Source organism: Epinephelus moara, chromosome 12, assembly GCF_006386435.1.
Source record: "Epinephelus moara isolate mb chromosome 12, YSFRI_EMoa_1.0, whole genome shotgun sequence".
NCBI classification, from domain to species: Eukaryota; Metazoa; Chordata; class Actinopteri; order Perciformes; family Serranidae; genus Epinephelus; species Epinephelus moara.
This window is the reverse complement of record NC_065517.1, coordinates 19,833,999-19,857,867: the sequence shown is the minus strand read 5'-3', so window position 1 is coordinate 19,857,867 and position 23,869 is coordinate 19,833,999. Positions and strand designations below refer to the sequence as shown.

The 23,869-nt window shown below is 40.0% G+C and overlaps 1 protein-coding gene across 5 annotated transcripts in view; it reads left to right on the top strand.

Moving 5' to 3' along the window:
• The window catches only part of lama2 (laminin, alpha 2), a 322,377-nt gene that overhangs the window by 145,042 nt on the left and 153,466 nt on the right, over window positions 1-23,869 (top strand). For all 5 annotated transcript variants that reach the window (XM_050057581.1, XM_050057580.1, XM_050057578.1 and 2 more), the window contains exons 16-20: window positions 1,984-2,195; window positions 2,904-3,015; window positions 3,937-4,050; window positions 9,720-9,847; window positions 15,489-15,575. In XM_050057581.1, coding sequence (XP_049913538.1) covers window positions 1,984-2,195; window positions 2,904-3,015; window positions 3,937-4,050; window positions 9,720-9,847; window positions 15,489-15,575 — 653 coding nt within the window. The remainder of the gene's footprint in view (window positions 1-1,983; window positions 2,196-2,903; window positions 3,016-3,936; window positions 4,051-9,719; window positions 9,848-15,488; window positions 15,576-23,869) is intronic.

The following is a 23,869-nucleotide window of genomic DNA, read 5'->3' as shown; positions in this document are numbered from 1 at the left end:
TCATGTGTCTACGACATACGGGGCATGAGATATGCCCATTCAAAGTTTGCCATTTCAGTCGGTTGCTATAGCGCCCCCCTTTGGCCAATTGATGTAATATTGCTTCATTCGCATCCTCCCATGACCCTCTACCACTGTGCCAAATTTTACATGGATTGACCAAGTCAGTGAGGAGAAAAACGTGGAACAGACACACCCACACACCCACAGTTTTCGTCATAGATAGCCAACACTGTCACAGATGTTTTTTGTTCTGGTGTTTATTTTGTTTTGGTTAATTTCCCCCTTTCTTGTGCCAGGTAAATAAAGTAATCTATAAAAAGATAACTGAACTATTTTAGGGACATTTTTTTCACTATCTTTGAATGGGCACAAATTCAGTCATACAAATTTAACAACCTTTGATAAAACCAGATGAAAAACATACTTTAAAGACGGGCTGCCATAATTCCACCCAGTGGCGTAAGGAAATTACGATGGGCCCTAGTGCACACTGTTTGACGGGCCCTAGTGTTGCTGCTTCCACTGCAAGCCGCTTTGCGACCTGCCTCCACCCCAGCTCCTCCTTTTCATGCTGTGTCTGACTTATCAATGTCATTTCTGTTTGTCATTGATGCTGCTCTGTTCTGTTCACGTGGGGTCGTGCTGCTCTTCCTGTCTTTGGCTTTCCATGTAGGCACATGGAAGGGCAGGGGGGGGGTTTTACTCTCTCTCCGCCTCAGGCTTTCCTTGTGTGCACATGGAAGGGCAGATAGGTGTGCTCTCTCCACCTTAGGCTTTCCATGTAGGTGCATGAAGGAGGCTTTCTGTGTAGGTCTGAGGAAGGGCAGAGGGGCCCCAGAACTGAGCCATACTGCCAAATATAACACTGCAAATAAAGTTTTCTTTGACTAAAGTGTTCCTGACTGAAATATATTTCGGGTTCTTCTGCCAGTAGAACCAGATGCTTTTTCTATAACCATCTTGACACAGGTTAAAAGAAATGAAAAATAAAATTCTCATTATGCCGTCACGTTTTTGTCAGTGCTTCGTGTATACATTTTTTTTTCTTTTACCCCAACAAAGTCCTCAAACATGTATTGCCATTGTTGCAGAGGCCTGATGTGCTGTATCTAGGTGATTCTAAACAAATGAGTAATAATCTACAGCTGAAAATAACCCCCTACAAATCTACTTTTCACTCCTGTTAGTAGTGTTTACTAAAAACTAACATTTGAGGGGACGATGGGGCTTGAAGCCACAGAGAAAGATGTGAAACATTGAGAGACAGACTAACACGTTGGTGTTGGTGTCTTTTCATGGGGTTTCTCTCCAATAAGAAAAATATAGGAAAGTGAAATCCTTATCCTCTAATTGATTTTTTAAGGTGTGATAAATAGAAGTGAGAGAAAATAAAAGAAAGACAGTAAAAGCCTCTCTTTCACAGACTTAATGAAAACAATTTTCTCTGAGGTGACTTTGTCTTTTTTCACGTCAGTCTGCTTTCTTTGTCTCTCTCTTTCTCTCTGTCTTTATCTTTGCATCTCTCGGCCCTGCTGCTGCTTTCCGTCTCTTTATCCCTCCCTCCATCTCCTCTCTTTCAATTAGTTTTTATTTAATGGTTTATTGGCATGGTAAGCTCTCTCTCCCTCTCCCTCCCTCCATCAGTAGTTGTCACTCTGCGTTAGCTGCTACATGCCATTGATCTGTTCTCAACAAGAGATAGTCAGATACCAGGCCCAGGCTCAATTCACTTTGCATTCAGTCCATTCAAAATGTCAATAGAAACTGCAGCTCATTACCTAATGACACATCATTCACTCTTACTCCCTTTTTTTCTCGGATCAGTTGAATATCAGAGGCCTTTCTGAAAGAGGTGTCATACTGTATTAATGTTTTGGAGAATATCCCCTGTCTACATTTATGGAATTAAAAGTAAAAAGCAAAGAAGGAGACCAAAAAAAACCAACACAGATTAAAAATGTTTTCTTCTTTCTCTGCCAGGGAGGTGGAATTAAGATCATCGACAGAAGGTATGGCCAGCCGGTGTACCCGTCCTCGCCCAGCACCAATCATGTTGCTCTCCTTCCAGAGAACTTCCTGGTTCCAGAGAGCGCACAGCCGATTAGTCGGAGGGATTTCCTGTCTGTGTTGGCCAATGTAACCAGCATTATGGTGCGGGCCTCTTACAGCACAGAGCCCAGCGCTGTGTACAGGTAGACAAACACACACAAACACATATTTCATGCATTTCTACAACTGCAGCGATTAATTGATCAATGGATTAGTTGTTAACTATCAAAAATATCACCAGCTAATTTGATAATCAATTAAGACATTTGAGGATAAGTTATTCATCTCCATATTATTTTTTGTCAAAGCCACAGGGAGCTTAAGGAGAGGGGCTAAGGGCCTGCATATGGCTACGGAGCCACAGGTTGCCTAACCCTGCACAAGATTAACTAAATGTTCATAGTGGTTTTGTCGTTTTATACAGCCATTACCCTTTGCTCCAAAACTTAACATATTAAGTATTGATTTGTAGCAACAGATGTAAACTCACAGCAGCTTTAAACATGAAATAGTGGTAGTCGATCAGAGCTGACTCTCTCAGGCAGCTCTTTTTAATAGCCTGTCTGTGAATAACCCTACTTTAACCTTCTATAGGTTACCTAAACATCACGGTGGCAGTTTAATTAATGAAAACTATGGCTGTCTGGGAGTAAATTCTGCCTGAGAGAATAAACTCAGGTCATAAAAGTTCTAAAAGCCCAATCAGCCAAATAGCCCTGTAGATGTAAGTGAAGGCATATGTTGAACTGTAAAAATAATCAGACTACCAGTGTGCCTCACGTTTATGTGTAATATATGTGTGTGTGTGTGTGTGTGTGTGTGTGTGTGTGTGTGTGTGTGTATGCATGTAGACTCCACTCATTCTCAATGCAGGTAGCTAATCCCTCTGCCAGAGGAGAGAGGAGAGCATCAGCTGTGGAAAGCTGCTCTTGTCCTCCTGGATATGCTGGGACTTCCTGTGAGGTAAACAAACTCACACACACACACACACACACACACACACACACACACACACAAACCTGCTGCAATGTTAAAACTACTCGACAGCCATCAATAGAAAACAGTCTTGGAGACAGGTATGTAAGTAAAAATACTATAAAACCACATAAAAATATCACAAAGATATTTTGACCGTAAAATGTTAGTATACAAAGTAAGCAGACTTTTGTTTACAGACTGGATAAAATAGATTTATTGATAATCTTTTCAAATCAAGCTCAACAACAGTGGCGTCTGTAAGTGCTGAAAAAGTATTGGCATATGTTCAGTCGTTGCAAAACATTATTAATAAAAATACCACTAATAATGCAGTGGTATCAGATATAACACAAACTATAATAAGTGTAGTATATATTACATATATGTCTATATCAAGAATATTCTAAAGGGCCAGTGTGTAGGATTTAGGGGCATCTATTGGCAGAAATGGAATTCAATATTTATAACTTTTTTTTCGTTAGTTTATAATCACCTGAAACTAAGAATTGGTGTGTGTTAATTGCCTTCATATGAGCCGTTTATATCCACATACAGAGCGGATCCTCTTCCCCAGAGTCGGCCATGTTGTTTGAACAATAGTCCAGAAAGGACAACACTGGCTCTAGATACGGACATTCGTGTTTTCACATTGGTCACCGTAATTCTCCTACATTCTTGGCATACGGCAGAAATTTCAGTTGCGCAAACCCACCGCTAGATACCACTAAATCCTACACACTGGACCTTTAAATCTTTGGAAATTCATTTTTATCTCGTGGTGAGATAAAGAAAGAGAAGGAATTGCTCGCTGGAAGAAAATTAGTTTATGGAAATTAAAACCCATCGTACACTTTGAGCAATGTCTGATATATATGAGATTTTGACAGATGAGTGTGTGTGTTTCAGATGTGTATTCCAGGTTTCCGTAGGGTCAACGGGATTCTCTACAATGGTGTGTGTGAAGCTTGTCGTTGCCACGGCCACGCTGCACAATGCCACGATGTCACAGGACACTGCCTGGTAAGATGATCAATAAGCTGATGAAGACGCTTGTCTGTCTGATCATTTGGTTTGATACTCTGTCTGATTTAAAAGTGTCTTTTTCTCCAGGGAAAGAGGAGCCAGACATCAAGTGTTGAGAGCAGCAAATGTAAAAGCTTTCATAAAAAAGACTGTATTGCTTTTGATAGTTACAGAATGTCAAAAGATAATGCCAAAATGGAAAAAAAAATACATTTTGAAAAATATCCAGAATATGTCAAGGTACAGCTTTATAGTTTCAGGCAGACTATTGCCTGTATTGTGATCGTGCTCGACACATCATTCGCTGTCATTTCTCTTTTTACTCACACAGCTGTCACCCCATTCATCATCATTAAGGTATAATAGCAAGTGACCTGTCTGTCGTGAGTAAATGAGCTGACATTTTTATTTATGCTTTAGACAGTCAACTCGCCCATGTTCACAGCATTGATTTTTTTTTCTTGAGATGAATCATTAGGAGAGGTGAAATCAATTGGTGCAGAGCCTAGGATTACTCAGATGTACTGATCAATTTATAGTTGAGAGTTCACCCCATAAACTATTGAAAACATCTAGTGCTGAGTGTGAGATGACTCATAGCCTGGTATGCAAGTGTGACAAAATGAGTGCTAACAGGTGTGGATATGATAATGTATTTGGTATCATTTGATGCCACAAAAGCACAAATCAAGCTGAATTAGTGAATCACTAAAACCATGACCTCATGTGGAGAAAAATTACACATTGATGTTGTATTCAGTTAGAGGGCACCTCTTTAATACAATGGGCCTCATTCATTAACTGTTCCTAAGGAGAAATTTCTTCTTAAAATCCACTTACTCTTAAAATCCACTTACTAAACCACTTAGTTTCCACAAAGATTTTGACATTCACCAATATTTTCTTATTCGGGATTTGTTCTCAAGTACACACATATGTGCTGACATGTTTGTGCAGAATAATTGGTTATTGCATTTTCTTCAATTCTACAGTTATATAATATTATAGGGTTATTATTATAGGAATAATATTTGTAGAATTTGTAACATTTTTTTAATAGTACTTTTCGTCATTTAACAAAATCATATGGTCTTTAAAAAACTCTACACTCTTAACACTTTGATTTACATCAGTTGTTTTAATGGGAACAATGCCACCTAATAATTAGTGATTGATCACACTAGAAAATATCACTGGCAGTTCAGGTGGGCAGGACAAAAAAGTGGCAAAGCACTGTTCTGAGTAAGTTATTTCAATCAGCAGAGACTCGTTTTTAATGGTAAAAGAATATTTATTAACATGTGAACGTATGAATAAGAATGTTGAAATTCTTTGGCGATTAGACCCTGTAGAGATGGTTTGATTCAAGGAGGGTGATGACTCCATAGTTGGATAGGGACCCCCCCCCCCCCCCCCCCCCCAGACGCTGGTGGTGGTAGAGGTGGTGAAGATGAGATGAGAGGAAGATGGAGAAGTGCCAATGATCTGGATGAGTAGAGGAAAGACTCTGGATATGATGGCTGGAGGTTAACGGGGTGGAGGAGGGTGCGATGATTCTGCCTAAAATGATGGCTGACAGCAGCAGAAGAGAGAGCAGATTTAAAATTTTGCAGGGGCATCCTGATTGGCTGAGAGATCGTGGCAAAGTGTGATTGGATAACAAGCGGAGTGAACACCCATAGTCAGCTGATTAGGAGTAGTGAGAGTGGGAGGGAGAGAAATGTGAAAGGGTGAGCACAGAGAAGGTCTTCTTGATTGAACTTTCGCTGAGCTTCATTAATAACTTACAGAAACATTGGGTGAAATAGTCCACCTTCCACCTTCTCTCCCCCTCTCTCTGTGTCTCTCTGAACATTCTCACACACACCATGGAGGGTGGTGTAGCACTCGTCTCTGTCCTCAGTCCTGACAACTGTGCTACTGTACCATAATAGTTTGCAAGTCGGGCGGTTGATTAATGTGTATTTTTAGCATCCTATGCATCTCGTTACTGACACTGCTAAATATGACAGCTTGTTTACTGTTCACTTCCTGAAGCATCTCCACTTCAGAACTACTGAAGTTACTACAGTCTCATGCCTGTTTATGGGGATTTGCGTGGCGTACGCTAATTAAAAGTAGCACACACTTTGCACACAACTTGCAAGGACCATGGGAGTCATCATTATAAGAACACAGAACTATTCTGCGGTTTTAGAACATGTCATTAATCTGACAGATTCTTGGGGTTATAACCTCTTTGGAACCACCATCTAGTGGCCATCAGGGGAACTGCAGGCTAAAACACATGTGCCTGGCTTCAGTGTGAAATTACTATACAATGAAATTCCTGCACAGATAATTCATATACACAGCGCACACATTTTAGTGTACTGGGGTCAGTCTCACACACACACACACACACACACATATACATGCCAACCTGCTCATGTGCAGCTGCACATGCACATCGTCACTCCTCGGTCTACACATGGCCTCAGGCTTAAGCTGTCAGTTAGCATCAAGCTAAATACACACACACACACACACACACACACACACACACACACACACACTGATACACACTCACATACACTCACGGGGTTTTGTATTATCATGTTATGTTTCATTATAGATGCTGGAGGATGCTGGGATATGTCAGAGGGAGAACACACACACTCTGAGACAAAGATGGACAGATGAGCAGGCTCAATCTCTCACACACACACACACACACACACACACACACACACACCCACAAACACACTCACACATATGGGCGCACACTCCCTGTATACATGTTCATACACAGTGACAGGCAGACAGACAGATGGACACACACTTCTTCCCCGAGGACTGTGTTTCTGGCAGGGTGTGTTTCAGCAGTGAAGAGATATTTGATCTAAGAAGGAAATGATTTGGAACATAACTGACATACACACACACACACACACACACACACACACACACACACAGTAGCAGCACGGTATTGCAACTGTTGTTGTGGCTGGACTTATCAAAACAGGGACGTGTCGGCCCAGACAGGAAAAAGATCACACAACTTGATTTCCCCAGTGGAGGAACACAATTTTAATTTTACTGTAAGTGGTAAAATGATCTTAAAGTGAAATGTTAAATACTAAATTACTATTTTTATTCTGCATCAGATCACTGAAATGTCACGCTGAAAAACAGTGTTTTTAATTAACTTTGTTTTTGAGGCAGCTCTGGAATTAGTTATTAAGGAATAATTTACATTTTGTGGTGTTGCTGTTGGAGGCAGTGCTGTAAAGCACAGCAGTCTGAATGAGTCGTCTGTGAGCTGAATGTATCGACATGTAAACCAGTTATCAGCCAATCAAAATCAATACTCACCAATACTCACATTTTTTAAAGGTTCTGAGAGACGTTATTGTACTAAGTGTTTGGTCGAGGATGTACCCTGTGTGCTTGGTTACTATGGTAACAAAATGTGATGCTAATCTTGAACCATATCATTAATGCTGACCTCCTGGAGATTGTTCCTCCTGCTGCTTTCTGCCTGACAGTGATTTGATGTGACAGCTTTTTTCAATAACAACAGTTTTGTTGTTAAAAAAAACGTGTCACCTTGTGTCTGCTCTCCTTATTGCAGTGCCGTAACCCTCGAGCCTATTTGCTTTTACCTTTCTAGCCTTTAACCTCTAGAAGCAAGGTGTGACCCTAATTACTCTAAAATAGAGCAGGTGTATTGTCAGCTGTTTGGTTTTCTATTTCTTTTTCAGATTCAGATTCAGATTCAGAAAACGTTATTGTCTGTCGTAACAGAAAATCTTCTTCGACGTGGCTCCACATACAAAACAAGACAATACACTGATTGGAAACAATTGCACAACACAGATTCCGAAAGCACACACAGTGTGTATAGATCTTCAAAACAAGTATAAAATTAAAACTGTAAAAATAGACAAGATAAAAGGTGTGGATATGTGTAAAGTGACATAGTGCATCAGGGTTATTTTTGTCCATTGTTCATTGTTTATTTAAGATGTTTTTGGCAGTGGGTATGAATGAGTTTTTGTGGATGTTTTTCTTAGATGGTCCTTACTAGAATCCTATGCTTGGTGCTAGGGCTGGTGTGATATCAGAATTTTACTGCTTGATTATTGTGGCCAAAAGAGTTCACAATAAAGATAATATCATGATATCTATTGAAAATTGAAAAAACAAAAACAAAACACCATCAGTCAAATTAATCTTTAACTTTGTCTATTGTGTATTTTGCAGTGTTTTCCACAGAATTTGAATCTATGTGTGGTGATAGCTGACAACTGGGATAGTGGTGGAGGTTTTGTGGGTCTGTGAACGCAGCACAGAACTTTTTATGAGTTCTTTTTTTCCAAAGCAGCAGTTTGTGCTGTTTGAGTCGTGGGGTAGATAACAGATCAGATAATCTAATCAGGGCTGATTAGCTTCATCATTTTTTTTAATTATAAAATTAGATGTAGTAATTAGATGTACACTAGAGATGATGCAATAATAATAATAATAATAATAATAATGGTAATAATAATAATAATAAACTTTATTCATATAGCACCTTTTATACAAGAAATGCAGCACAGTGCTTTACAATAAGGGCAGTGTAAGCACGGAGTGCTTCACTTGAAAATAGACATAATGGACATAAAGCAGACAAGGCAAGGTGAGCAAGGTTATCTTGTACTGTGTACAACACGTGGATTTAGCTTCCGAGTTCTTGCGATGCAGAAAAAACAAACAAAAAAAAAAACAGAAATTCATCATTCATCAAAAAACTACTCTATTATTTTCTCCTGTTGTAATGTTTTTGTTGCACTTATCTTTGTTCTTTTAACCTTTTTCCTTTTGTAAATCACTTTGTAACCTAGGTTTGAAAATGCTATATACAACCCCGATTCCTAAACAAGTTGGGGTGCTGTGTACAATGTATGAACCTCATTTTGAATTCGCAACACGTTTCAAAAAAGTTGGGACTGGCCCATCTTAACCACTGTGTTACATTACCCTTTCCTTTAACAACACACAGTAAGCATTTGCTAACTGAGGATACTGATTGTTGAAGTTTTGAAAGTGAAATTTCTTTCTCAAGATTCACAATTAGGGCCCCAAATTCTTCAAGATTTAAAGACTGTCTGTGTGGGAAAATGGGCCAAAACCCCATCTAAACACTGGGAGATTAGTGTCTTCACAGTAAGCATCTTGAAGCAGGCATTTCAAACAAAGGCTTTTCGCAGTATTTAATAAACTTTAGTTAGCATGTACATCAATTTTTCCTTTGTCATTCCACTTTATTACAAAAGGATTTGCAAATCATTCTGTTTTTGTTTACAGCCCAAGTTTCTTGAGGTTGTAGATAAAGATCTATTTACTAACTTACTTTTTTACTTATTTTATTTCCAAGACATTTGTTTTCATATTTTTCAGTCTTTTTAAAATAATTTGTGTTGTAATAAAAAAGCAAACATCCCTGCATTGCCCAAAGAAAATATTATTTGAAAAGACCACAAACACATTAAGTTGTCTCATTATGTGATTGAAGACAATATTAACATGATGAGTTGTTGAGATTTTCATTGTTGCACAAACTGCATCAGATCTTCTCATGACACTCTGGGTTACCTAATCAGACGTTTGTTTGCTAATAATAGTTTATCTGTTTTCCCCAGGACTGCTCCCACCACACCATAGGCCCCCACTGTGATACCTGCCTACCTGGTTACTATGGCAACGCCACCCGTGGGTCACCCGCGGACTGTCAGCCCTGCGCCTGCCCGCTCAATCTTCCCAGTAACAAGTAGGTTGTGGAGACACTGGGGTTAATGGTGTCATAACGACAAGATTTAATCAAATGCTTCAATCTATCACTGCTGACCTCTCAGCACCGTGGCCCCTATTCTCTCTGTCTGACCCGTCGCTTTGTAATGTTCCATTCTCCTTTCCTTTCCTCTCCTGACGCTTGGACTACTTATTTTTTGTCTTTAAAGGATATTGCCATAAACAGAGGCCTCATCACTGTGGCGAGGAATATAATTTTAATGACACGAATGGAAATATCATCACTGCAGGTAGACGCATTAATATAAGTGGAGAAACATCATCCCTGCTGGTAGAAACATCGTCACAGTGGGCAGAATCAACATGACTGTGGCTGGGAAACTTAAAACAATAGCAAAGTTAAACCTCCCACGAGTCATTTAGGTATTTAAAATCTTTTACCATACCACTCCTCTTGTACAGAAAACAACTCACACTGTCTCTGCTAAAAATGTACTTAAAGGGACAGTTCACCCCAAAAATCCTTCTTTTTTTTTTTCTCTTACCTGCTTATGATCACATTCAGGAAATGACGTTAAAATGAGCAAAGAGAAATCAGATTATTCATATTCCTCATATACATGAATAAAACTAGTGACCCAGCTTCTGATTACTGTGGTCTATTTGTGCAGGCACCTGTCTCTCATTTCTTTAGTTTGTAAACAACAGCAGTAAGTCAGAGTGAGATTCAGATTCTGTATACAATATTAATAGTTCAACAAAATAAAATCTACCACAAATTACACATTTTAACAGCTCCCAAATACAAATCATGTATCCTAGAATCTATATATATATAAATCAACAGGTGATTTCCTTCTTTATCAGCAAATTCCTAAATGACTGAGTTGTTTTTTCCACCTGGACCTTTATGCTCTGCCATTTCTCCTCTAATCATCACGCTGTAACCTGTGACAGGCTGTTATGGTACCACAACTATCGCACATTCACATATATGTGCGAGCGTTACGTAGGTTTACATTACCAAAGGTTTATGACAAAATCACTTGACGACACAGACTCCCATGTTCGCACAGCGAGGGAGGAGAGGGAGAGACGATGTGCTGCTGCCGGAGGAGCCGCTGAATGAGTTTCCTCTGAGCAGTAACTCACTAAAACAGTCTGAGAAGTCCGGGGCTGTTTAAACATTCAGGATGCCACAGTTTATTCCACACTACTGAAGCTGCTCCTCTTTTTAGAACCACTGCAGAGTCAGCAATAATTTTGCTTTCAGCCATGCTTGTTGTTGCCGTTGGTAACAATATACTGGTAATATCGTGAATGAAATGATTTGTCACGCCCCAGGGGGGCAGTTGACTCACAGTCGTCTTCCCAGTTTCAGTAAACATATACACCGATGCCTCCTCATGCTCGTTGCATTGACCAAATTGACGAAGACTGACTAACTAAAGTGTTTTTTCACACCTAGTATTAGTTTTTAGTTTAGTTTTAGTTAACTATATTAACCTTGCAGGGGAGCAGTGGATGAAGATATGACCCCGAAAGACAAAACTCTCTGTCTGTTGCCATTGTTTCTGTTTCTGTTTCGTCACTTGGCTGAAGCTGCCTCTGCTATTGTGCAGTGTCTGTTATTTTTGGAGTACTCCAGGTAGCATATGTGGGTTTATCGTAAACAGGATAAGGTGTTTACATGCTCAGACACATAAACGGGATACTCCAAACACCTGATCATAAACGGGGTATTCTTGTCCATGTAAACGCCTCTTTTATGTAACTGATATGGAACTGTGCCAGTAGGGGTTGCTATAGCAATGGGATGTTCGACTAAAACCAACTGTTGAAGATTTGTCACCAAGTAGGAACCATATTATGATCATTGGTTACATCTGCAGTTTCTCCAAATGACCAGAGAGAGATGCTGTGTGTTTGGGGCACAGATGTCAATGGCATGGGCACACACACACACACACACACACACACACACACACAGGCAGCAGCAGCTGAGAATCCTCATGCAGTCTCAACATGTCATGTTGAAAACTCTCGGAGCTAAAGAAAGCTACAACTCTCTCTGTCTCTCACCTCTCCCCTTCCCTACCTCCCCATAAACCCCTGCAGTAATAATAGCTTGAAGGTGCCGAGCCTTTCAGACCCTCAAAATAGCCATCCAGTCCGTTATGTTCACTGAAGCCAATCACTCAAATAGCTGGCCCAGACAGTTCGACTGTTCCAGTTAGCGGTAACGTTTGAGCTCTTATGAACATCTGATAAAGTGATATTAACCTGAGCACGGGAAGAAGCAGGGTGACGATTTACAGCGGACTAGTGGACATCAGTTTCGTCCTGGTGTGCTGGTCCTCGTTATTTACACCCAGGCTTAATTACCTCGCTGCCAAGGGGGTCTTTAGTCTTTTTTATTTGTCTGTCAGGTAGATCTAAATCTACATATGTAAGAGATCCTTGGTTAATCATCTACTCATTAAAGCCCTAATCATTTACCTCCTCTTTATTTTTATTTTTTAAAAGCTAGTGTCACCAGCTATTTTCCCAATCTTACCTGGAACGGTGACACAACATACTTGGGTGACCAAAAAAATTATAGATTTTTTAATTTATCTTTTTCATATTCCCAACAGGTAGCCAAATTCCTGAGTGGGTAGGAATATAATTGTAAAGACATGAATTGAAATATCATCACCGCAGGTAAAAGCATCCATATAAGTGGAGAAACATCATCCCTGTGGGTGGAAATGTCATCACCATCGGCAGAATCAACACAACCGCGGCTAGAAAACTTAACGCAGTAGAAACTCAAACTTGCCACAAGTCAGGAGTTATTTAAAATGCTATATCATGCTGTGCCTGCTTCACAATCCAAAATCATGGTTGTTCAACTTCAACATTCTTCATCCATGAGATTCTTAGCAAACTCGTCAGACAAAATCACAGATAAACACATGCTGACATCTTCTCCAGAGGTATACGAACAACAGTCCATTGGTCACATGTGATTACTTTTCGAAGATGCTTTAAGAGAATGCGGAGGAGAAGCAGGTATAAATGGTGCCACAGTAGCACAACAGTCATTTTGTGGTTTGACTCTGAGTCTCTTAAAATTCGCACAATTAACCCACATAAAAAGCCCCAACACTCTGAGGATTTATGTTTAACATCTGCATTATTGTCTATTATTATTTGTCTTTTGATGTAGATCTGGATCACATGTAAATTTGTTCTATTATTAGGCCAACTCATTTGGATGATAATGCTGTCTCGGCAGAGGCAACCTCCAAGTGTTTTCTGGTTGTGTCTCAGTCAATGCACTTACAATTTTGTAGGCTGTGATTGTGTTGCTGGAACAATGTTTTAACTTATACATCAACTTTTTGATGAGCTGTAGTACCTCAAATTTCCTCTTTCTTCAATGTAGCTATACGTTAAGCTCAGCTCAGTTACCTGTTTTCTCAATAGCACTTGTAGGGCGTTTTAACCATAATGTGATTAATGGTGAAATCGGAAATTGGTGATATTTGGATTTTTATTGTGGTCAGGTTACTTCATCAGTAAAGTTATTGCTGCACGTACAATGATAGTAGATTTCATCCACCCTTTCATCACCCTCTCCTACAGGAACAGGATGTAATCTGTAATATGAGTTAACAAGGTTCTATATGTGTCATATATATGGTAAAATGTTGATTGACTGCACTTATATAGCACCTTTATAGTCTTTCGACCATTCAAAGTGCTTTAACACTAGATGTCACATTCACATTCTCACACACATTCACACACTGGTAGCCGAGGCTACCATACATGATGCAACCTGCTACAAAGTCACCATTCACACGCACTCACACACTGATGGAACAGCCATCTGGAGCAATCTGGGGTTCAGTGTCTTGCCCAAGGATACTTCAACTTGGGCTGGAGGAGCCAGGGATCCTCCATTTGGTGGAAAACCTGCTCTACCTCTGAGCCCCCAGATAAATAACATGTAGTGCATAGACTGTATAAACTCAATAGAAGTAGCCACCATGACATCACCCATCGGTTTGTGGACTCCCGTTTTGGCATTTTTGCTGTAGCCATCTTAGATTTAGGAGCCACAAATGACCTGGAATGACCATATTTTGATGCGAGGGTGGAGCTGTGGAAGAGTTAGGGGCGGATCTTACTGACAGCCCTAGGTTACACCTTACAGACAGTCTGTCTCTCAAAGCAGCCACGCCCTTTATTATGTAGTAACGCCAAATTAGTAACTTTAAGCCTAAATAAAATGTAAATGAGTGAGATATGTAAAAATGAACCCCCTTATAGTCGTCATTAATGTTGAAATTAGCGACAGAAATCAAACCTGTTTTTTTGTACCAGGCTGTAAACATGTTTATACTGCAAAGTGGCTTAATTTTTCAATCCTGGAGGTTGCCTCTTGGTATAGCGTAGTACAGACATTTTTTTTTTTTTTTTTGCAGCTAAAATGTTTTCTCATCACATCAAAGTAAATGAATGCATGAATAATTGTTTTGGGACAACTTTTTTATTTTACTCTACACATTATCTTCAGTCACATACTCTAAAACTTCAATTAAACGCCCAGTCCCTTTCACTAGCCTGGTGTGGCTACACATTTTGACAAATAAAGGCCTGTCTCAACTAGAGGCCTGGTCTGGTTGCCAAGCAGCTCATTTTTTTTTCTTATAGAAGTTATTTGGATGTATAAAACTGGGTTGTTGGCTACCTCAAATTATGTGTTCATTCCTCAACTACCTTGTTGGTTATTCATATTCCTTTAGTCCGTAAGGGTCCACGGATCGAAAGAATCAAAAGGGTTTTTCATAAAAATTAATCCAAGTTGTGAGCATTGTTTTGACAGTGGTGTTGTGTCGTTATGCTAGGTGCCTTAATCCTCGAGTGCTGTAACTCTCTTTCTGTTTTGCGCTGCTGTCTGTCAAAACCAGATCGAATGAATGAATCTTTGCTGAGCAACAGTTTTGTGTGATGGAATTAAAGGCCTGTCCCAAATATAGGCCTGTTGATTTCAGTGATTCAAGCGAATAATAGCCCGGGCTATTAATTGAAGTTTTATGATAATTTCCCTAACCCTAAAAAACATTGAGAAAGAGCACAACAACAGCAGTTTTTTTGTTGTTCACATGCTCTGGCCTAACAAGTTTATTTGTAACTCAGCGAGCCAGCTTGCAGCTCGCGAGCCAGTCAGTCAGCCAGTGAGTCAGTCTGGGGCCTGGAACCCGAGCCAGCAGAACTATCTATAGTTTATGGAAGTGGGAGGGTGACAGAGCGTCGTTTCACTCCGTCTCTCTCTCTCTCAGTTCACTTAGGTTACAGTTTGTAGAGGAGAGGAAGAGTGTTTTCAAAATTCAGGGGTGTGTGGAAGTACAGATGTGTGGGTGAGAGGGAGAAAATTAAGTGTATGTGTCTTACAGAGTGTGAATGTGAAGACTGGAAGGTGAAAGTAGGGACACAGGTGTGTGTGCGTGAGTGTATTTGAGGAGACATACAATGGCCTTAACTCGCCTCTGTCCTCTCCTCTTCCTCCTCTTCCTCCTCCCTCTCTCCATGCTGGGACAACGCTACCGAATCCATCAACAACTTCAACAAAAACAACAACAACAACATACTCTTGGCAACTACGATAGTTTCAGCCCCACCTGCCACCTGAGTGGACAAGGGGAGCTGTTGTGTGACCAGTGCCAGCCTGGATACACGGGACCACGATGTGACAGGTAAGACACACACAAAACACACACTCAACCATAGAAGTTATTCACAGATCAAAACAGAATTGTGCTTAAACTGTTGAATTTACTGGCTACAAGCTTGATATGGAAGTGCAACCAAGTTCATTGTTGCTGAACAGAGCTGGAAATCAGTTCATCATTTCATATCAAAACCTAGAAATGCACATTCATAAATCCTGTGAGTTCAAATCTGTTTTGAGAGTTTACCAGTATATAAATAACACTTTGGCCCATTAAGTATGAAGTGTGTTTGATGACCTGATTGCAGCATCTGAACAGAACTAAGTGCACAACTTCAAATGTGGATATGGCGTTAATCTTAAATTTAAAGGGACAGTTCTCCCCAAAATCAAAAATACGTATTTTTACTTTTACCTGTAGTGCTATTTATTAGTCTAGATTGTTTGGGTGTGAGTTGCCGAGTGAAAAACTCATCAGCTACATTTCTCTCCATTACTTAAGATAATCCACAGACTTTGTTGTGAGCAGTTTCCTGTTGGACCTATTTTCTTTCAACCGAACTACACCCGCCAACTGTATCACATCACAGAAGGAAGCGTGCATCTACTCATGGACGAGAGGTTCATGCTCACGACAGCAGGAGATGTGAACATTAATGGCATCCTCTTCTGCTGAGCTGTAACATTAGCTCGCAAAGTGGTGCTACATGAGCTAGCAGTAGATGCACGCTTCCATCTGTGCTTTGATACGGTTGGCAGGTGTAGTTCGGTAGAGAGATAATAGCTCCTTCATGAAACTGCTCACAACAAGGTCTGTGGATTATCTTGAGTAATCGGGTCATGATATCTGGAAAGAGACATTGCTGGTGAGTTTTTCAAATGTATTTTTCTGGCACTTTGAGCACCACGAGCCGAGTGCCATCTAGTTCCATTATATTGGAGAGAATGCAGACATCTCTACGGCCAATATCCAGCAACTTGCACCAAATCTATATAGCTCTACAGGTTAGAGGAAAAAATGCAATTTTTTTATTTTGGGGTGAACTGCCCCTTTAAAGCCAATGCTGTTGTCATTCCTAAAACTGACTATTTGGAAAATAAATGAGGTCTATAGTCAGCCATTCCCAGATGAAACCAGACACTGCTCCTCATTAAGCGTTTTTATGAGTGCTCTATGTCTCATTGTCCATCTACCTGTCTGTCCACAGCACACTTATTAGCTGAGTGACATTTTTGTTCCATTAGCTGTGAGCTTCTTTACCAGCCCAGGACTAATGAGAAGTCTCTCTGGATGCTAGTCTTGTTAAAACTTCAGGCTATACTGTCATGTGGTGACGCAGACTGAGTAAATATGGGCTTTTTTTTTTTTTTTCACCACGCTGGCTCACTGAAATACATTTTCACTGTTTTATATTGAACTGAAACCGCCCACAGCTGAATTTATGAGTTAGTACTCAGTATATTTAGTTTTTTTTCTTCATATTGAAAAGTAATTACTGCACAAAATGTTGCGATCAAGTGAAAGCTTTTAGCTCTGAAAAGTTCGCCTTGTGCAACTTCAGACAAGTCCTTGTGCTCAGTGTTGTTGGATGGCAGTGTTGGTTGACTGAACATTGAATGTCAACTGAATGTTGTTGACAGTGTATTATTGAAATAAGCATGTGTGAGCTGAGGTGTGCAGGGAGGTCAAATTGCTTGAAATGTTTTATTTGTGATTTAATGCATCGATGAGTAAGTGACCTTGCACAGTATCTTTTCCATTCCAAAGAGAGATGTTTTGTCATGTTATGTGTGTTTCTGCAGACTTGTGTTCAATGTTTGTCAGAAAGATTGCAACAGGACACAAAAACATAATTTCACATATTGTATACTTATTGTATACTTGTATGCCAAAGACAGAATATGTACTGCTTTGCAGGAAGTCATCCTGTATAAAAATGGATAAATTGTAATTCATGGTTTTATCAACCATTGATAAATCATTAACGTATGCTTTATTGCTGAAATATAAATCATTATTAAAATGTTTTTGTTGCTAGGTTTGGCAGGTGTTTATGGTTTCTGTTTGGTAATAATGCAGTTATAAATGTTGGTAATCCATTCATAAATACTCACGGTTTTCTCACTTTGTAGTAAGCCATCAAGTCTGAAGTTATAAATGTTAGCAAGTTCTTGATAGGGGTGTTACGATCCAACGATCTGCATCAGTGCATCGATGTATATCGAGTATATCAATGATCAGCGATCCAGTATCATCAATGCAAAGTGAAAACACCGGCCTATATCGTTATCTTCAGGATACGCTGTAATTTTAAAAGTCTGTGTCACTGTCAAACAGCAGCAGGCAGATGGCAAGCAGCCAAGAAAAAGACGATGAGGATGATTTGGGAATAAATCAACATAAATCAGTGTGGAAATATGTTGTATATGGGAGAAAAATGGGGTCAACAGACAGAGCACATGCTGTATGTAAACAATGCTGTTAGGAGATAAAACACAATGTATGTGTTCTCACCACAGCAACATTAGCTGCTCTGTTTCAACAATGTCAGGCTGAAAAAAACGTGCATGCAGGCTGATATTCAACCAAGCTTCTCTGTCGAGAGACGCAGTGACTTAAACCAACAGTGAGTAAGAAAAAATATAACGTCACAGGTAATTTGTTAAGCTATAAGTAGAGGAGAAAGTCCGCTACCTGCTAGGCTAATTTTTGCAATGGAAACATGCTGAAGCTAATAATGTGTGACAAGCAACAAAGCTGTTTTGTCTGTGAACCTTGTCTGTTATTACTTAGCTAGATTTTGATATGTGCTGTTTTATGTGTAAGTGAAGTCAGTATAAATTGATCTTTACTGCACTTAAGCAGTTAGTTACTTATTTATGTGTTGTTTTTATCTTTAATGGCCAAAAGCAAAAAAGAAAGGGATGGCAGCTTCTTTTGTTACTGATTGTGTTATATGGGCAGATAATATCATCTCATATCGATCACAGGTCCCTGAATCACATTGAATCGCAATCGTGTCATGGCAGACTTCATAATATCGGCATATATTGTATCGTTTTCCAAAGACTCGATATAATATCGTATCGTGATGGAACTGGTGATTTACACCCCTAGTTGTTGATAAATGGATTGTGGTCTTAGTAAGTGGCCAAGTAGCAGTCTCTCCAGGATCTCGCGGCAAAAAACCCTTGAGTTTGCGGCCAATTTTGTCAAAAAATGCAATTGCGATTTTATGTGTTTTTTTGCGGCACATTGCAGCTAATGACAAAAGGAGGAAAAAAAAGGTGATTTTTTTTTTAACTACTACCTTCAAAAAAATAAGTCATGTAATCACTTGCTATAATAATCATACTGAATATTACAAAAAAAGCTGTAAATGTTTTTTATATTTGTCTTCTTTGGTTTTACTTAATTAGTTTCAAAACATGGACTCAAATAATGTTGCAAAAAATCCTGAGTGAATATTGTGGCTCTCAAACCAGACAACGTGACTGTAAAACAACATGTAAGCTAGATCTTCTGTAAACATAACATTTTAATAAATTCAACACATATTGTGTGCATTTAAAATTTCTTAAAAACGTATGTCAATACAGAGCGTTTCTCCATACTGCAATACCATTAGCGCGACTCGATGAAGCGTCTGATGACGTTTCAGATGACGTCGTATGCGCGACGACTTCCAGTCATTTGAATTTGCGTTAATTATTGCGATTGCAAGATCATGATTTTCTGGACAGACTGAAGTAGTCCAGCCAGTCAAATAGATTTTTTTTTTACGCAGCAACTCATTGTTGCTCAAGTTGTTCTCATTTATGACTTAAAACAAACCTATACACCTTTAGTAAAGCCTTTAATTGCAATATTAAGTACTGTACAAAGGGTGCCTTATTAGAGAATAGAGCATTCACGACTGCTGCACTTTGGTAGTCACTGACTGCTCCCAAAAAATAGTTGACTAGTCTAGTGCATTTTTTTCACCCAGTAAAAATAGTTCAGTTTGTCAGAAAGGTCTCAAATACAACCAGTAAAGAGTTCACTATTGTAGGCAGGACCCACCTGGGCGTAGGTGAAAGTCCTCGATTGGCTCTGAATGGCTGATTACAAATGAGCCAAAAGTCATCATCATGTTATAACCTTGCCTCAATACCAGCTATTCCCCGTGGTATCAAAAATGGTGCCCAATATTGGTGTTGTATCAAAGTTAGAAATTATAGTGTTGTGACAAAACTCCTTAAATTTTCTCTTACTGATGTGTAAATTTCTGTAGATTGTGCCTCAGCCCCTGTGGAAGGTGTCTGTTTTTCATAGCAAGAATAGCAAATGAAAATGCTTTAATGAGCTGGTCAAAACTTTCTATTCTGTTGTATCTACACTGATAATTATGAGAGCAATTTTAATCTCAAGGATAAAATATTGTGCTTCAGATAGGTCGCATTTTATCCAGGCCTTTGCTGTGTAGCCAGTTAAATGAGAGCTGCTGGTGGACACATGGCCCACAGGGACCTCAGCTAGCTGCCATGCATAGTCTACATACCTCGCCGTGCTGTCCACGGCAGAATCTCTCCGTCTGCCTTTTGGTCTTTTTATAAACCTAATTTGCCACTGGAAATAACAAACCGACTCATTGTCATTCAAATTTTTTAAGTTGTGTGTCACAGAGAGGCATCTGCATCTGGTCCAGTGTGGACAAAAGGTCTAACCAGTACAAATTGACTGCTCTGACTTTCCTTCTGAAATCTTCCTGTGTCTGTTAGTGAGGATGTGCTAAATGGGATAAAGCTCCAATAATGATCAGAGGGCGTCATCAGAGCAACTTTTTCTAAATTGAGATCGTAGTGTTTGCTTTGAAGAGATTGAGTGCCAAATGTGTATGTATGTCTTTGTGTGTGAGTGTGTGCATGTAAATATGTATATGTCTTTGAATATATAGGATGCATCTGTGTATGTACGCTCCTGTGGTCGTGCGTGTGTGCTGCTCTGATGCCATATGGTGCCTCCAGTCAGTGGGAGAGGACAGCTGGTAAACAAAAACCAGAAAGAAAGAGAGCCTGTTGGATGCTGGGTCGACTCAGAGCACATAGGAGCTGCCATAATGTATAATAATATTTTATTACTAATGGCAGTATTAGAGAGGTAATCAGCACTTGGTTCCTTCTTGTTCTATTAGTCTAATTGATACCTGCAATGCACTACCTGCCATTACACTTCATTATCTACAGTGCTTTTGTTGTTGTTAGTGGTAATTAATTGTAATGTGCCAATTTGTCTGTATTATGGGCTTTAACAAAATAAGCTACTCTATTCCCCCTATGCTAATAGACTATCCTCTGGCTGCTAAGTGATTCTGCTTTTCAATTTCCCGTCCATAAACGGCCATTTAGAATTTAGCTGAAAGCTGTTTAATGCAACTGCCTTACAAATAAGTCCACTAAAACACTTTGAGCTGTAAGCTGCTCTTTAGTGCTATCTAGGGTTTGCTGTTATTGGTGGTCAAAGGTATCTCAGGTTTTACATATCATTTACAGTTTTAGTGGCTCTGCACCATGTAGCTGTAAATACTGTGTGCTGAACATCATTTTATATCAAGAAGGGAGCAGGAAGCAGTGGTGATGGCCATGATTATGCCAACTTTGGAGTGCAGTATGCCATTTGAATTTTAATGATCATAAAGAGTAGACCATAGTCCAGTGAAATGGTTTGTCACATGAGTGCTGAGGTGCATAGTTCTACTCTTGGTGGCATGGTGGTGCAGTGGTCGGCATTGTCGCCTCACAAGAAGAGAGTTCCTAGTTCAAACCCAGGGTGGGGGAGCCCTTCTGTGCGGAGTTTACATGTTCTCCTCGTGTCAACATGGGTTTTCTCTGGGTACTCCAGCTTCCTCACACAGTCCAAAGACATGCAGGTTAATTGGTGACTCTAAGGGCCAATCCCAATCCTCTTCCCTTAACCTTACCCCTTGGTTTCAAGTGCGCTCGCCAGATAGATTCCCCAAAACGACGAAGGGGTAGTGTTGAGGGGTAGGTAGGGCTGGGCGATATGGCCTAAAAAAAATCTCCGAATTTTTCACAACAAATCCGATTCACAATTTAAATCGATTTTCCCCCTCTACTTAAAATCAATTTTCAGAAAAATATTTGCAGCCTGGTAGCACGTACCTGGGCTCCAAAACTTCCAGCATGTGAATAAACCCTGGCTTTTCCACGGTAAATATGGGCACCATATCTCTTGCAAGATACATTGTGACTGCAACCCTGCACAAAACCGAACTTGTTCCCTTTCTTGGGAACGAGTTCTTCCCCGCCCGCTGCCATGATGTTTGTGTATCAAGCGCGCGGGGGGAGGGGTGAGCCCACTCTGAACTACGGGAGCCCAGCGGGGAGTGTTGGTGGCGGATGTTAAAGAGAAACTCGATTTTCATTAAAACAAACAAACAAACAAATTGACCTAAACTACAAATTCGAATTAAACGTTAAAAACGATTTATCGCCTAGCCCTAGGGGTAGGGAATTTTACCTATGAATTGGGACGCCACTTCATGCAAATTAGCGTAACAGACATGTTCACCTACGTCGCGCGTATCGTCGACGTAGGCTTCTTGCACTCATTTCCAAAAATGCCGGCTCCGGTGGTTGTATTGCCTATTTCGTTGGCTGTCTTCATCCTTCTTCGTTTTAACAGATCAACAGAGAAGAAACGCAGCAAATAGAAGACGCCTTCGCCGTCTTCTTCTCCTGCTATCTTCCTGGAAAACTCGCCTGGCTGGATAGTTTCGCAATGCATCCTGGGAAATTCAATCTTCCCCTGGGTTCGTAAGTGTGCATCGCACGGCCCTTCAAATTAAGTGGGGATTTTAAGGGCTGAGAAGCGCTTCCCTAAAGTTTGGGACACCCTAGCCCTTCACGGGAACATGCAAAAACAAGGGCTAGGGCCAATTATGAGGGGAAGTGTGAGTATTGGGACAGACCCTTAATTGTCTGTCCTTAGTGTCAGTCCTGTGATAGTCTGGCGACCTGTCCAGGGTGTACTCCACCTCTTGTCCAATGTTAGCTGGGATAGACTCCAGCCCTGCCTTGACCCCTCACGGGATAAGGGGTTACAGAAAATGAATGAATGGCTAAAGTACAAAGAATGTTACTCAAACAAAGGAAGGACATTCTTTTTAAAAAAGCACCTAGTTTACAAAACACCTTTGGCTCATTTGATTAAAGTGACAAAATTGAGTGTTGAAATCATGAAATTGGAAGTACTTTTGAAAGTTTTAGAAATGTATCTCGGTGCTTTTGCATGAGAAAATTGATACTATTCATCTGGCAAGGGGGAAATAAAAGACTGAAAATCTGAAGGCCACATTTACTGTGACCCCTCCTGTTTGTCTGTGTCTCTTTTAAACATGTACAGTATGATGCAAAGAGACAGAAACAAATAAAGGGTGTACAGGAGTTAATTAAATGTTTCATAATGAACATTTTTGGAATTTGATTTAAGCATTTTAAAGATGGTGCATACAATTAGAAATCTAAAGAATAATATCAATAATAATTCTACATTAATATAAGAAATCTCCTGGAGCCCTGATTTGAAATCTAAAGGGAAAGTTCAAGGAGTGTTGGAGATATCAGACGTAGAGACGTCTGCCTGCTCTTCAGTATAATGGGAGCTCACAGCGCCAAAAAAATATATTTGAAAACCTCAACAGTAATGTCTCTTTCCAGAAGTCATGACCCTGTTTCTAAAGATAATCCACAGACCTTGTTGTGAGCATACATGTAGGAACTATTTTCTTTCTATCAAACTACGCCCACCAAACCTATCACTGCACTAATGGAAGCATGCATCTATTGCTAGATGAGAGACTCATGCTCGCAATAGTGCGAGATGTAAACATTAATGGTGTCATTCTCAGCTGAGCTGTAATGTTAGCTAGCTCAGTGGTGCTAGGTGAGCTAGCAGTAGATGCACATTTCGTTCTGCCTGGTGATACAGGCAGGTGTAGCTCAGTATAAAAAAATAGTTCCTACGTGAAACTGCTCACAACAAGGTCTGTGGATTATCTTGAGCAATTAGGTCATGATTTCTGGAAAGAGTTTTTCATATGGACTTTTGGCACATTGAGCACCACAAGCTTGCTTGATCTGATGACTTTGGATTTCCGCTGCGACATTCAGATGGTAGGGTCAGAATTTGGTGTAAACAACATGAAAGCATGGATCCATCCTGCCTTGTATCAACAGTTCAGGCTGGTGGTGGTGGTGTAATGGTGTGGGGGATTCTTGGCACACTTTGGGCCCCTTAGTACCAACTAACTGAGCATG